General features: G+C 54.1%; 1 protein-coding gene across 2 annotated transcripts in view; it reads right to left on the bottom strand.

The window, feature by feature from the left end:
* Window positions 1-232: 232 nt before the first annotated feature.
* Window positions 233-13,148, bottom strand: part of unc93b1 (unc-93 homolog B1, TLR signaling regulator) — a 38,871-nt gene continuing 25,955 nt past the window's right edge. For both annotated transcript variants that reach the window (XM_072250743.1, XM_072250744.1), the window contains 5 exons: window positions 12,489-12,613; window positions 6,701-6,883; window positions 5,314-5,593; window positions 1,603-1,721; window positions 233-869 (listed from right to left, as the gene is read on the bottom strand). In XM_072250743.1, coding sequence (XP_072106844.1) covers window positions 606-869; window positions 1,603-1,721; window positions 5,314-5,593; window positions 6,701-6,883; window positions 12,489-12,613 — 971 coding nt within the window. In that variant the 3' untranslated portion in view covers window positions 233-605. The remainder of the gene's footprint in view (window positions 870-1,602; window positions 1,722-5,313; window positions 5,594-6,700; window positions 6,884-12,488; window positions 12,614-13,148) is intronic.

Below are 13,148 nucleotides of genomic sequence, written 5' to 3'. Positions count from 1 at the left end.
CTTCCACAGTCGACCCCAAGTGACGGAGGCCTCGTCTCTGAAGAGATAAAAAGTATCATCACCCACTTACCTTTGTGCTCCCTCTACCTTCCACTGGCTCACCGGAGGCTGAGGGGGAATTCCACCCTCCATAGCTGAGCCAGACTCGCATTGTCCCTGTGTATGAGCCCTTGGTCAGCATGGGAGAGATGGGCCGAAGGGCCGGTCTGCGCTGAATGACTGCACAACAAGCTATGGAATAATTAAACTTTAATAAAAAGAACTTTGTAGAAAAACACCATGTGGGGAGGGAGGGAAGGGAGAGTGAGGAGAGGGGGGACGGGGCAAGACGATGGGGGGGTGAGGAGAGTGGAGTGAGAGGAATGGAGGAGGTAACGAGGAGGGTGAGGACTGGGCGAGGAGGAGAGGACGGTGAAGGGAGGGAGGGACACTCAGGACGGGGCAAGATGAGAGCGCGGTCGGGAGGGAGAGATGAGATGGACGAGGAAGGAGGTGGGAAATGGGAGATGGGGGAGAGGGTGAAGAGTGGTGAAGACAAGGAAACACCCCGATCTCATACGGGCTACAGGTAAGCCGGGTTCCACGCCCCCCCGGAGCGGACTGACTCAGCGAGCGTCAGGGCCTGTTGCAGGCTCCTCCTCGATCTCCGAACTCTGCCTGTCCTCCTCTGCCACCTCCTCTACGTCCTTGTCCTCCTCCTCCGATTGGTCGGAATTGTCATCCTCCAGGTAACGGTAACCTCGTACCTTGTGCCGGGGTTTGGGGATGCGGGGGATGCGAAAGGGGACCTTGCGTGCCAGTTTCCTCTCCATCCACAGGTAGGAGATGACAGAGACCAGCAGGGTGAACAACATGATGGCCAGCTTCACCTGCAGAACCCAGGCACCACGGGTCAGACATAGAGTGAGTCCCCCTCCACACCGTCCCGTCACACACTCCCGGGGTCAGCCACAGAGTGAATCTCCCTCCGCACCGTCCCATCACACACTCCCGGGGTCAGACACAGAGTGAATCTCCCTCCGCACCATCCCATCACACACTCCCGGGGTCAGGCACAGAGTGAATCTCCCTCCGCACCGTCCCATCACACACTCCCGGGGTAGGACACAGAGTGAATCTCCCTCCACTCCGTCCCATCACACACTCCCGGGGTCAGACACAGAGTGAATCTCCCCCCACACCGTCCCATCACACACTCCCGGGGTCAGACACAGAGTGAATCTCCCTCCGCACCATCCCATCACACACTCCCGGGGTCAGACACAGAGTGAGTCCCCCTCCACACCGTCCCATCACACACTCCCGGGGTCAGACACGGGGTGAATCTCCCACCACACCGTCCCATCACACACTCCCGGGGTCAGACACAGAGTGAGTCCCCCTCCACACCGTCCCGTCACACACTCCTGGGGTCAGACACAGAGTGAATCTCCCTCCATATTGTCCCATCACACACTCCCAGGGTCAGACACAGAGTGAATCTCCCTCCTCACCAGCCCATCACATGCTCCTGGCCCACCCCTCCTGCTCCCAGTTGCCCCGGTCCTGAGGCTCCTCCACTACAGAGACAGCCATCTCTCCCCTCTCCCCCAGACTGCCCACCTTCATGTAGGTGCCGGACCAGAGGTAGACAGCAAAGATGGCCATGGCCTGCCACCAGTGGTAGATGGAGAAGGCGAAATCCTGTCGGTCCTTGGCCTCGTAAAATATTCCCAGGATCACTGGAGTGACGCACGGGGAGGGGGCAATATGGAGAGGCGAGGGGGGGCGGTAGGGACAGTAGGAGGCAAGACAGTGGTGGAGAAGGGAGGGGAAGAGAGTGGAAGTGAAGGAGAAGTGGGACAGATGGTTAGGGACGGGGGTAGAGAGGATTAGGGACGGGGTAGAGAGGATTAGGGACAGGGGGTAGAGAGGATTAGGGTCGGGGTAGAGAGGATTAGGGACGGGGTAGAGAGGATTAGGGACGGGGGTAGAGAGGATTAGGGACAGGGGTAGAGAGGATTAGGGACAGGGGGTAGAGAAGATTAGGGACAGGGGGTAGAGAGATTAGGGATGGGGTAGAGAGGATTAGGGACGGGGTAGAGAGGATTAAGGACAGGGGTAGAGAGGATTAGGGACAGTGGGTAGAGAGGATTAGGGTCGGGATAGAGAGGATTAGGGACAGTGGGTAGAGATTAGGGTCGGGATAGAGAGGATTAGGGGCAGGGGGTAGAGAGGATTAAGGACGGGGGTAGAGAGGATTAGGGACAGTGGATAGAGAGGATTAGGGTCGGGGTAGAGAGGATTAGGGATGGGATAGAGAGGATTAGGGACAGTGGGTAGAGAGGATTAGGGATGGGGTAGAGAGGATTAGGGACAGGGGGCAGAGAGGATTAGGGACAGGGGGTAGAGAGGATTAGAGATAGTGGGTAGAGAGGATTAGGGTCGGGGTAGAGAGGATTAGGGACGGGGGTAGAGAGGATTAAGGATGGGGGTAGAGAGGATTAGGGACAGGGGGTAGAGAGGATTAGGGATGGGGTAGAGAGGATTAGGGGCAGTGGGTAGAGAGGATTAGGGATGGGGTAGAGAGGATTAGGGATGGGTGTAGAAAGGATTAGGGATGGGGTAGAGAGGATTAGGGACAGTGGGTAGAGAGGATTAGGGATGGGGTAGAGAGGATTAGGGATGGGGTAGAGAGGATTAGGGACGGGGTAGAGAGGATTAGGGACAGGGGGTAGAGAAGATTAGGGACAGGGGGTAGAGAAGATTAGGGACAGGGGGTAGAGAGGATTAGGGATGGGGTAGAGAGGATTAGGGACGGGGGTAGAGAGGATTAGAGATAGTGGGTAGAGAGGATTAGGGTCGGGGTAGAGAGGATTAGGGATGGGGGTAGAGAGGATTAAGGATGGGGGTAGAGAGGATTAGGGACGGGGTAGAGAGGATTAGGGACAGGGGGTAGAGAGGATTAGGGATGGGGTAGAGAGGATTAGGGATGGGGTAGAGAGGATTAGGGATGGGCGTAGAAAGGATTAGGGACGGGGTAGAGAGGATTAGGGATGGGGATAGAGAGGATTAGGGATGGCGTAGACAGGATTAGGGATGGGGGTAGAGAGGATTAGGGATGGGGAGTAGAGAGGATTAGGGATGGGGTGTAGAGAGGATTAGGGACGGAGTAGAGAGGAAGAGAGGGGAGGGGATGGGGAGAGGGGAAAGAAGGGGGAGATAGGGAGGGAAGGGAGAGAGGGGAACAGACATGGGGAGCACAGGAAGGAAGAGAGGGAATGAGAGGATTAGGAAGGAAGAGAGGAGCAGCAAAGGAAAGTGGCAGTGGAGATGTGGAGGGGTGATCAGGTGAGGGACGGTATGGGTGGGAGAGAGGTTTCAGTCATTGTACATCAATACATAATTCAAATTCATACCTCAAGGCAAGAGAGACTCGGGGGAAGAGGGTGGGGGACTTGAGGGAGAGAGAGACAGACATGGGACAGAGAAAGAGACGGGGGGAGAGAGAATAACACTCGGGGGAGAGAGGGACAGGGTGAGAGAGAGAATGGGAAGTGAGGGAAAGCCTTTTGGGGGGAGAGAGGGAGAGACTGGGGAAAGGGTGTGATTTGGGGCGAGAATGAGACTTTGGGGGATAGGATAGAGACCGAGGAAGAGCCTAAGTCTGGGTGCAGAACGCAAGATGGGGAAGATGGAGAGGGGAGGGGGGAGAGTGGAGGGGGTAGGTGGGAAGGGAGTCTCCTCTCCATTTCCATACCTCACCCCCCCACACTCTCACTTTCCTGCCTTCCTACATCACCCATAACACCCCTCCCACCCCCTGGCATTGCTCTCCTCCTCCTCCTTCCTCCTGCACACTCTCCCTCGCCCCCCTGTCCCTCTCCCTCACTGCCCCTGCCTCTTGCCCGTCTCCACCACCAACTCTCACCCTCCGTTTCCCCCCTCTACCTCCCCTCGCTCCCCCTCCATCAGGCCATAAGACACAGTGACAGAAATAGGCCATTCAGCCCATCGACACTGATAGCATGAAGAGTTCCCATCCTGGCCGATCCACGACACCAACCTTCTGCCTTCTCCCCGTAACACTTCACAGCCTGACACACCTACAACCTATCAACCTCTCCCTTAAATACACCCAATGAAATGTCTTCCACGGCAATCTGTGGCAACAAATTCCACAGATTCACCACCCTCTGGCGAAAGAAATTTCTCATCCCTGTTCTGAATGGGCAACCATATTCTGAGGCTGTGTCCTCTGGTCCTAGACTCCCCCCACCACAGGAAACATCCTCTCCACATCCACTCTATCTGTGTCCTCTGGTCCTAGACTCCCCCACTGCAGGAAACATCCTCTCCACATCCACCCTATCTGTGTCCTCTGATCCGAGATTCCCCCACTATAGGAAACATCCTCTCCACATCCACTCTATCTGTGTCCTCTGGTCCTAGGCTCCCCCACTACAGGAAACCTCCTCTCCACATCCACTCTATCTGTGTCCTCTGGTCCTAGACTCCCCCACTGCAGGAAACATCCTCTCCACATCCACCCTATCTGTGTCCTCTGATCCGAGATTCCCCCACTATAGGAAACATCCTCTCCACATCCCCTCTATCAGTGTCCTCTGGTCCTAGGCTCCCACACCATAGCACTCCTCATATGTTAACCCTTTTATTCCCAAACTCATCTTGAACCTCTTCTAAACTCGCTGTAAAGTCCGCACATCCTTTCTTCGATAAGGGGCCCAAAACTGCTCACAATCTCCAGGTGAGGCCTCACCAGTGCTTTCTAAAGCCTCAGCATTACATCCTTGCTTTTATATGCTCGTCCTCTCGAGACGAACGCTGACATAACCTTTAGGGGATCCTGCACGAAGACTCCCAAGTCCCATTCACAAACTTGGCCACAAAGCCACCAATTCCATCATCCAATTCGGTGACAATGTAACATAAAAAGAATCGGTCCCAACACAGACCCCTGTGGGACACCACTAGTCACCGGCAGGCAACCAGAACAAAGGCTCCCTTCATTCCCACTCTTTGCCTCCTGCCAATCTGCCATTGCTTTATCCGTGCTAGGATCTTTCCGGTCAGACCGTGGGTTCCTAACTTGGCTGGCAGCCTGGGAATCTAAATACACAACACCCAGAAACTCTCCTTTGTCTGTTTTGCTTGTTATTTCTTCAAAGAATTGCAACGGATCTGCCCCCTCTCCCCTCTCTCTATCTTTTCTCTCTGCCCCCTCCCCTGTCCCCACTCTCTCCCCCTCTCCCCCCTCTCCCCCTCTCCCCCCCCTCCCCTGTCCCCACTCTCTCCCTCCCTCCCCCCTCTCACCGGCGAGCCCGGTTTTGTTCAGGGCTCCTCCCAGTCCCCATAGGGCAGCCACCAGGTACAGGGTGCCGAGGTTGGACGAGCCGAAGTCCCGGGGCGTGGGGGCCCAGCAGAAGAGGGCCACGATGAGGATGGCATGGACCAGGGCCCCAGCCAGCAGGGGCACCCGCCGGGAGAGGCCGAGGATGGGCGTCGCCAAGAGGGAGAAGAGAGAGGCCGAGGCACCGAAAGTCATGATCAGCCCTGAGAGGTGGTGCATCCCCAGCGAGCAGACTCCATACGACTGGGCGAGGGAGATGAGGGGGAGGTGGAGGGGGAGAGGGATGGGGGAGGGGAGAGGGAGGAGGGGTGGGGGTGCGGGAGGGGAGAGGGGGAGGGGGAGGGGAGAGGGAGAAGGGGGTGGGAGGGGGGAGAAGGGTGGGAGGAGAAAGAAAGGGAGGGAGAGAAGGTAGGATATGGAGAGAGATATAGTTAGATTTCACCCCCTTCACAGCCCTCCCCCTCCCATCCTTCCCCACCCCCTCCACAACTATCTCCTCTGTCCATCCCCTCCCCTGGACTGACCATCCCCTCTGTCTATCTCCTCCCCTGGACTGACCATCCCCTCCATCTCTTCCCCTAGACTGACCATCTCCTCTGTCCATCCCCTCCCCTGACTGACCATCTTCTCTGTCCATCTCCTCCCCTGAGCTGACCATCCTCTCCATCTCCTCCCCTAGACTGACCATCCCCTCCATCTCCTCCCCTGAGCTGACCATCCCCTCCATCTCCTCCCCTGGACTGACCATCCCCTCCATCTCCTCCCCTAAGCTGACCATCCCCTCCATCTCCTCTCCTGAGCTGACCATCCCCTCCATCTCCTCACCTAGACTGACCATCCCCTCCGTCTCCTCCCCTGGACTGACCATCTCCTCTGTCCATCCCCTCCCCTGGACTGATCATCCCCTCCCTCTCCTCCCCTGGACTGACCATCTCCTCTGTCCATCCCCTCCCCTGGACTGACCATCCCCTCCATCTCCTCCCCTGGACTGACCATCCCCTCCCCTAGACTGACCATCTCCTCTGTCCATCCCCTCCCCTGGACTGACCATCCCCTCCCTCTCCTCCCCTGGACTGACAATCTCCTCTGTCCATCCCCTCCCCTGGACTGACCATCTCCTCCATCTCCTCCCCTGGACTTATCATCCCCTCCCTCTCCTCCCCTGGACTGACCATCCCCTCCCTCTCCTCCCCTGAGCTGACCATTCCCTCCATCTCCTCCCCTGGACTGACCATCCCCTCCATCTCCTCCCCTGAGCTGACCATCCCCTCCATCTCCTCCCCTGGACTGTCCATCTCCTCCATCTCCTCCTGCTCTCCCCCGCTCGGGAATGACTTCCCCCCAGCTCACCAGGGTGAAGCCAGTGCAGGCGAAGAGCACCTCGAAGCCGCTGTAGATGAAGAAGGGGGTGAGGTGGCGCAGACGGTAATCCCTCATGTGCTTGAAGGGCAGTTGGAAAATGTTTCCCCATCCAATGCTCCTCAGGTCAATCTCCTCGGTTGGACGGTACGCTGGACCACACAGGGTCAAGATCTGGTCAGGAGAAAGCAAGTCATTGTGGCGGGTCCTCGCATGGAGGGAGAGTTGCCTCGCAGGGAAATTGCAGGGGTTCCTCTCAAGGGGAGGTTAGGGCAAGTAGTCTAGTTGCTATATTGTCCAACGTCACCCCAGGATCTCAATCTCAGGGGTGTGGTAGGTAGTGAAGGTTATTGTCCAACGTCACCCCAGGATCTCAATCTCAGGGGTGTGGTAGGTAGTGAAGGTTATTGTCCAACGTCACCCCAGGATCTCAATCTCAGGGGTGTGGTAGGTAGTGAAGGTTATTGTCCAACGTCACCCCAGGATCTCAATCTCAGGGGTGTGGTAGGTAGTGAAGGTTATTGTCCAACGTCACCCCAGGATCTCAATCTCAGGGGTGTGGTAGGTAGTGAAGGTTATTGTCCAACGTCACCCCAGGATCTCAATCTCAGGGGTGTGGTAGATCATGAGGTTTAGACAGATAGATAGATGGACAGACATACTTTATTGATCCCGAGGGAAATTGGGTTCCATTACAGTTGCACCAACCAAGAATAGAGTATGATTATATAGCAATATAAAACCATAAATAATTAAATAATAATATGAAAATTATGCCAGATGGAAAGAAGTCCAGGACCAGCCTATTGGCTCAGGGTGTCTGACCCCCCCAAGGGAGGAGTTGTAAAGTTTGATGGCCACAGGCAGGAATGACTTCCTATGATGCTCTGTGCTGCATCTCAGTGGAATGAGCCTCTGGCTGAATGTACTCCTGTGCCCACCCAGTCCGTTATGTAGTGGATGGGAGACATTGTCGAAGATGGTGTGGTGGGTTGTGAGATTTATTGTCCAATGTCTCCCTGGATCTCAATCTCGGAGATGTGGTGTGTCGTGAAGGTTATTGTCCCAGGTCAGACCAGGATCTCGATATTAGCAGTGTGCTGGGTCGTGAGGGTTATTCTCCAAGGTCTGAAATCCGAGGCTGAGAGCCTAGTGACCTGGTGTCACGACTGCAACCTTTTTGCCAATGTCAGTAAAACAAAAGAACTGGTCATTGAGGTCATGAAGGGAGGTGCTCCCATCTCCATCAACGGTGCTGTGGACGAGGGGGTTAAGACTTTCAAGCTCCTGGTTCTGAGCATCGCCAACTGGTCCAACTGGACAGATGACACAGCCAAGAAACCTCACCAATACCAGCATGTCCCCGTCAACCACTACCACATTTTACTGGTGCCCGTGTCCGGACACGCCACAGCTTGGTCGAGCAACTGATCTACCCATGCTCGTAGGAAACCGCAGAGAGCTGCAGACCCAGTTCCACAAATCACAGAACCAGCCTCCCCTTCACGCACTTCCCGCTGCCTCGGTAAAGCAGACCGAGTAATCAAAGACCCCACCCAGATGGGACATTCCCTCTTCTCCCCTCTCCCATCAGGCAGAAGATAACTCCTGCAGGCACGTGGCACTGGGCTGAAGGACAGAGTTTACAAACTTTACCTACTGTGACACCCTGGGAGAGGTTTCATTGCTAACATAAAGGTCTTGCTGTAGAAGCACTGTTTGGGTCACGGCTAGAGATAACGGGCACTTTGGATCGTCAGCCATACCAGGGAGCAGGTGTCGTTTGCGTGTGAGCTGGGGCCTTCGTTCGCGGGAGATGAAGAGAGAAGACGCTGGAGAGAACCGGTCATAGGATTCGATCTGGTGGGGGACCGTGACTCGATGGAGTAAGGTGAGCAGGTCTACTGAGCGTCAGTCAATACGACCTTTGGGAGAGTTGAGCTCCAATCTGTGCACCTTTGACTGTTTAAATATAACGGGCTGTTTTTGCCTGTTTCTTTCTTTTCTTTACTCACCCTTTAGCTAAGTTAACGCTCATAAATCTAATTCCTCTTGTCGTATGCAGTGTGCCGTTGTTTCTTGGCACTGAGTTGTAACAGGGTAGCAAGTCACACAGACCGGGGTTTGAGGTGGGGGGAGCCATCCCAATCTCACAGGCTTGGCAGGACTGGACTGATGCAGCCAAAGAAATCGACGGCGGGGGGGGGGGAGGGGGGGCGCAGTTTCACTTATCTTACACCATATTGCCGTTCGCAGTAGCTGGTGACTCTTTATTCTGTATTCTGTTATTGTCTTACTGTACTGCAGCTCAATGCATTGCGTCACTGACTGACCTGCGTCAACAAAATATTGAATACTGGGGACCGGGTGTTACGTTAAAGTTGTATGAGACGCTGGTGAGGCCTAATTTGGACTATCGTGTGCGGTTCGGGTCAATAAGGCTGAAAGGTACGGAGAAAATATGCGAGGATTTTGCCGGGTCTGTGGGACCTGAGTTAGAAGGAAAGACTGAGCAGGTTAGCACTTTACTCCTTGGAACATAAGAAATGGCGAGGAGATCTGGTGGAGGATTACAAACCGATGCGGGACATAGACAGGGTAAATGAGCTGGCTGGTGGTGTCATGGCATCGGCCACACACTTCCAGGCGAGTGGACCCAGGTTCGAATCCAGCCGGCTCCTTGCATGCTTTCCGATCCGTGCTGGGGACGAGCATAGAGCCAGCCGTTCGGCCTCATGAAAAGCAGACAAAAGGCTAAAGGATCGGGATTCCTGGGATGGCAGGACTTTCATATGATGAAAGACTGGATCGACTAGGCTTATACTCTCTGGAATTTAGAAGATTGAGGAGGGATCTGATTGAAACGTATAAAATCCTAAAGGGATTGGACAGGCTAGATGCAGGAAGATTGTTGCTGATGTTGGGGAAGTCCAGAACGAGGGGTCACAGTTTGAGGATAAAGGGGAAGCCGTTTAGGACTGAGATGAGGAAAAACTTCTTCACACAGAGAGTGGTGAATCTGTGGAATTCTCTGCCACAGGAAACAGTTGAGGCCAGTTCATTGGCTATATTTAAGAGAGAGTTAGATATGGCCCTTGTGGCTAAAGGGATCGGGGGGTATGGAGAGAAGGCTGGTACAGGGTTCTGAGTTGGATGATCAGCCATGATCATACTGAATGGCGGTGCAGGCTCGAAGGGCCGAATGGCCTACTCCTGCACCTATTTTCTATGTTTCCATGGGAAGGTTTCTGCTCAACGCGCCACGGGGCGTGGAAAGGGACAACGTAACAGATAGCCTCAATGGAAGCAGGTTTTTCCCACTGAGGTTGGGTGGGACAGCAACCAGAGGTCAGAGGTTAAGGGGGAAAGGTGAGAGGTTCAAGGGGAACGTGAGGGGAAACTTCTTCACTCAGAGGGCTGTGAGAGTGTGGAAGTGAACTGCCAGCACAAGTGAGCTCGGTTTCAACATCTTTACGAGAAGTTTGGATAGATACATTGATGGGAGGGGTACGTACCGGCCATGGTCCCGGTGTAGGTCAATCATAGTCGGCAGTTTAAATGGTTTAGTATGGACTAGATGGGCCGAAGGACTCATTTCTGTGCTGTAGGTCCCTGTGGCTCCAACACTAAGCATTTCAGGGTTCCTCGGTGACAAAATTACTCCAATTTCAACAGCCTCAGTCGGTAGGCCGTGAAGGATGCATTGGCCCAAGGTCATCCCAAGTCCTCCAAGCTCACAGGTTCTCAATCTAGGGAGTCTGGTGGGTGGAGAAGTATGCTCTCCAAGGCTAACCCAGGATCCCGATCTGCTGACGAAATGGGCCAAGGACTAGGAGGTGAAATATGAGGACGTCTTCTCCCCAGGGTCGGAGCCACAAGAACCAGAGGGCACAATGGGGGGAAAGAGATTTGATAGGGGACCTGAGGGGCAACTTTTACATAGACCACAGCACAGGAACAGCATACAATTTTGTGCCTGACTAATTAACTCGGTCTTCATGCCTTAGCCTACACAATGTGCGTATCCTTTCATTTCCCGCACGTTCATCTGCCTGTCTAAACATCTCTACTGTTCCTGTCTCTACCCCCACCCCAGGCAACCAACACTCTCTCTGTTCAAAGAAAACTTATCCCTCACATCTCTTTTGAAATTACTTCAAACTCCACCTCTGGTATTAGACATTCCAACCCTGGGAAACAGATACACTCTGTCCACTCTATCTACACCTCTCATAACCTTATAAACCTCTTATCAGATCTCCCCTCGGCCTCTGGCACTTCGGAAAAAACAACCCAAGTTTGTCTTATCCGTGTAAGCGGAACAAGTGCTACACATGCCCTTACACTTCCTCCCTTACCACCATTCAGGGCCCCAAACAGTCCTTCCAGGTGAGGCAACACTTCACCTGTGAGTCGGCTGGGGTGATAGACTGCGTCCGGTGCTCCCGATGCGGCCTTCTATATATCGGCGAGACCCGACGCAGACTGGGAGACAGTTTCGCTGAACACCTACGCTCTGTCCGCCAGAGAAAGCAGGATCTCCCAGGGGCCACACATTTTAATTCCACATCCCATTCCCATTCTGACATGTCTATCCACGGCCTCCTCTACTGTAAAGATGAAGCCACACTCAGGTTGGAGGAACAACACCTTATATTCCGTCTGGGTAGCCTCCAACCTGATGGCGTGAACATCGACTTCTCTAACTTCCGCTAATGCCCCACCTCCCCCTCGTGCCCCATCTGTTATTTCTGTTACTTATTTTTATACACACATTCTTTCTCTCTCTCTCCTTTTTCTCCCTCTGTCCCTCTGACTATACCCCTTGCCCATCCTCTGGGTTTACCCCCCTCCCCCTTGTCTTTCTTCCCGGACCTCCCATCCCATGATCCTCTCGTATCCCTTTTGCCAATCACCTGTCCAGCTCTTGGCTCCATCCGTCCCCCTCCTGTCTTCTCCTATCATTTTGGATCTCCCCCTCCCACTTTCAAATCTCTTACTAATTCTTCCTTCAGTCAGTCCTGATGAAGGGTCTCGGCCCGAAACGTCGACTGTACCTCTTCCTAGAGATGCTGCCTGGCCTGCTGCGTTCACCAGCAACTTTGATGTGTGTTGCTTGAATTTCCAGCGTCTGCAGAATTCCTGTTGTCCAAGTTTGTCCAGCCTCTTGTGAAAGCACTTGCCCCCAAAACTGAGCACCACCCCGGGGAACCTCTCCTGCACCCTCTCCAAGACCTCGACACCCTCCCCATAGTGGGGTGACCAGAACAGTGTGCAATACTCCGGATGTGGCGAAACCAGTTTTTATAAAGTTATAACACAGCTTTCTGACTTTTCAACATGACGTCTCATCGAATAAAAGCAATCAAACGCACCCAGAGGGTAGTCCATCTGCATAAGGTTCACATTTGGGATGTCAGCATGGCCTTGTGCATGGGAACTTTTCCACCCAGAGGGTGGTCTGTCTGTGGAACGAGCTGCCAGAGGAAGTGCTGGAGGCAGGTACATTAACGACACTCGGACAGGGACACGGATAGGAAAGGTTTAGAGGGATACGGGTGGTCCTTCTACAGAACGAGCTGCCAGAGGAAGTGCTCGAGGCAGGTACATTAACGACACTTGGACAGGGACACGGATAGGAAAGATTTAGAGGGATATGGGTGGTCTGCCTACAGATCGAGCTGCCAGAGGAAGTGCTCGAGGCAGGTACATAACGACATCTAAACGACACTTGTACAGGGACAGGGACAGGAATGGCAGGGAGAGAGGGGAACTTTACCATTAGCATGGCGAGGAAGGCCACTCCCATCAACACGCTCTCCATCTTGATCAGACTGATGCTTTGAGGAAGCTTTCGGAGGACGGTTCGATTCAGGCCCTCGATTGTGCCCCTGGCGTCTGTCCCTGGAGGTGGGGGAACATGAGGATCATGAGTGGGTACTGGGTCACACTGATCACGGCACACGCCATGGCATACAGCCATTCAGCCCATCTGATCCAATACTCACCCTAGCCCAATCGACCTGCACTGGACCATACACTTCCTTCACCCTCCGCTCTCTGTCTGAATCAGAGTGAGGCCTCACTTGGGGTATATGAGCAGTTTTGGGCCCCCTACCTAAGAAAGGACGGGCTCAACTTGGAAAGGGTTCAAAGGAGGTTCACGAAAATGATTCCAGGACTGAAAGATTTGTCATGTGAGGAGCGTTTGATGGCTCTGGGCCTCCACCCATTGGAATTCAGGTTAAGGAGGGTTGGAACCTGTCGAATGTCGAAAGGCCTCGATAGAGTGGATGTGGAGAGGATGTTTCCTGTAGTGGGGGAGTCTAGGACCAGAGGACACAGATAGAGTGGATGTGGAGAGGATGTTTCCTATGGTGGGGGAGTCTCGGACCAGAGGACACAGATAGAGTGGATGTGGAGAGGATGTTTCCTATAG

Source organism: Mobula birostris, unplaced genomic scaffold (genome assembly GCF_030028105.1).
Source record: "Mobula birostris isolate sMobBir1 unplaced genomic scaffold, sMobBir1.hap1 scaffold_613, whole genome shotgun sequence".
Classification (NCBI taxonomy): Eukaryota; Metazoa; Chordata; class Chondrichthyes; order Myliobatiformes; family Myliobatidae; genus Mobula; species Mobula birostris.
The sequence above is the reverse complement of the archived record's forward strand: the minus strand, read 5'-3'. Positions and strand labels throughout refer to the sequence as shown.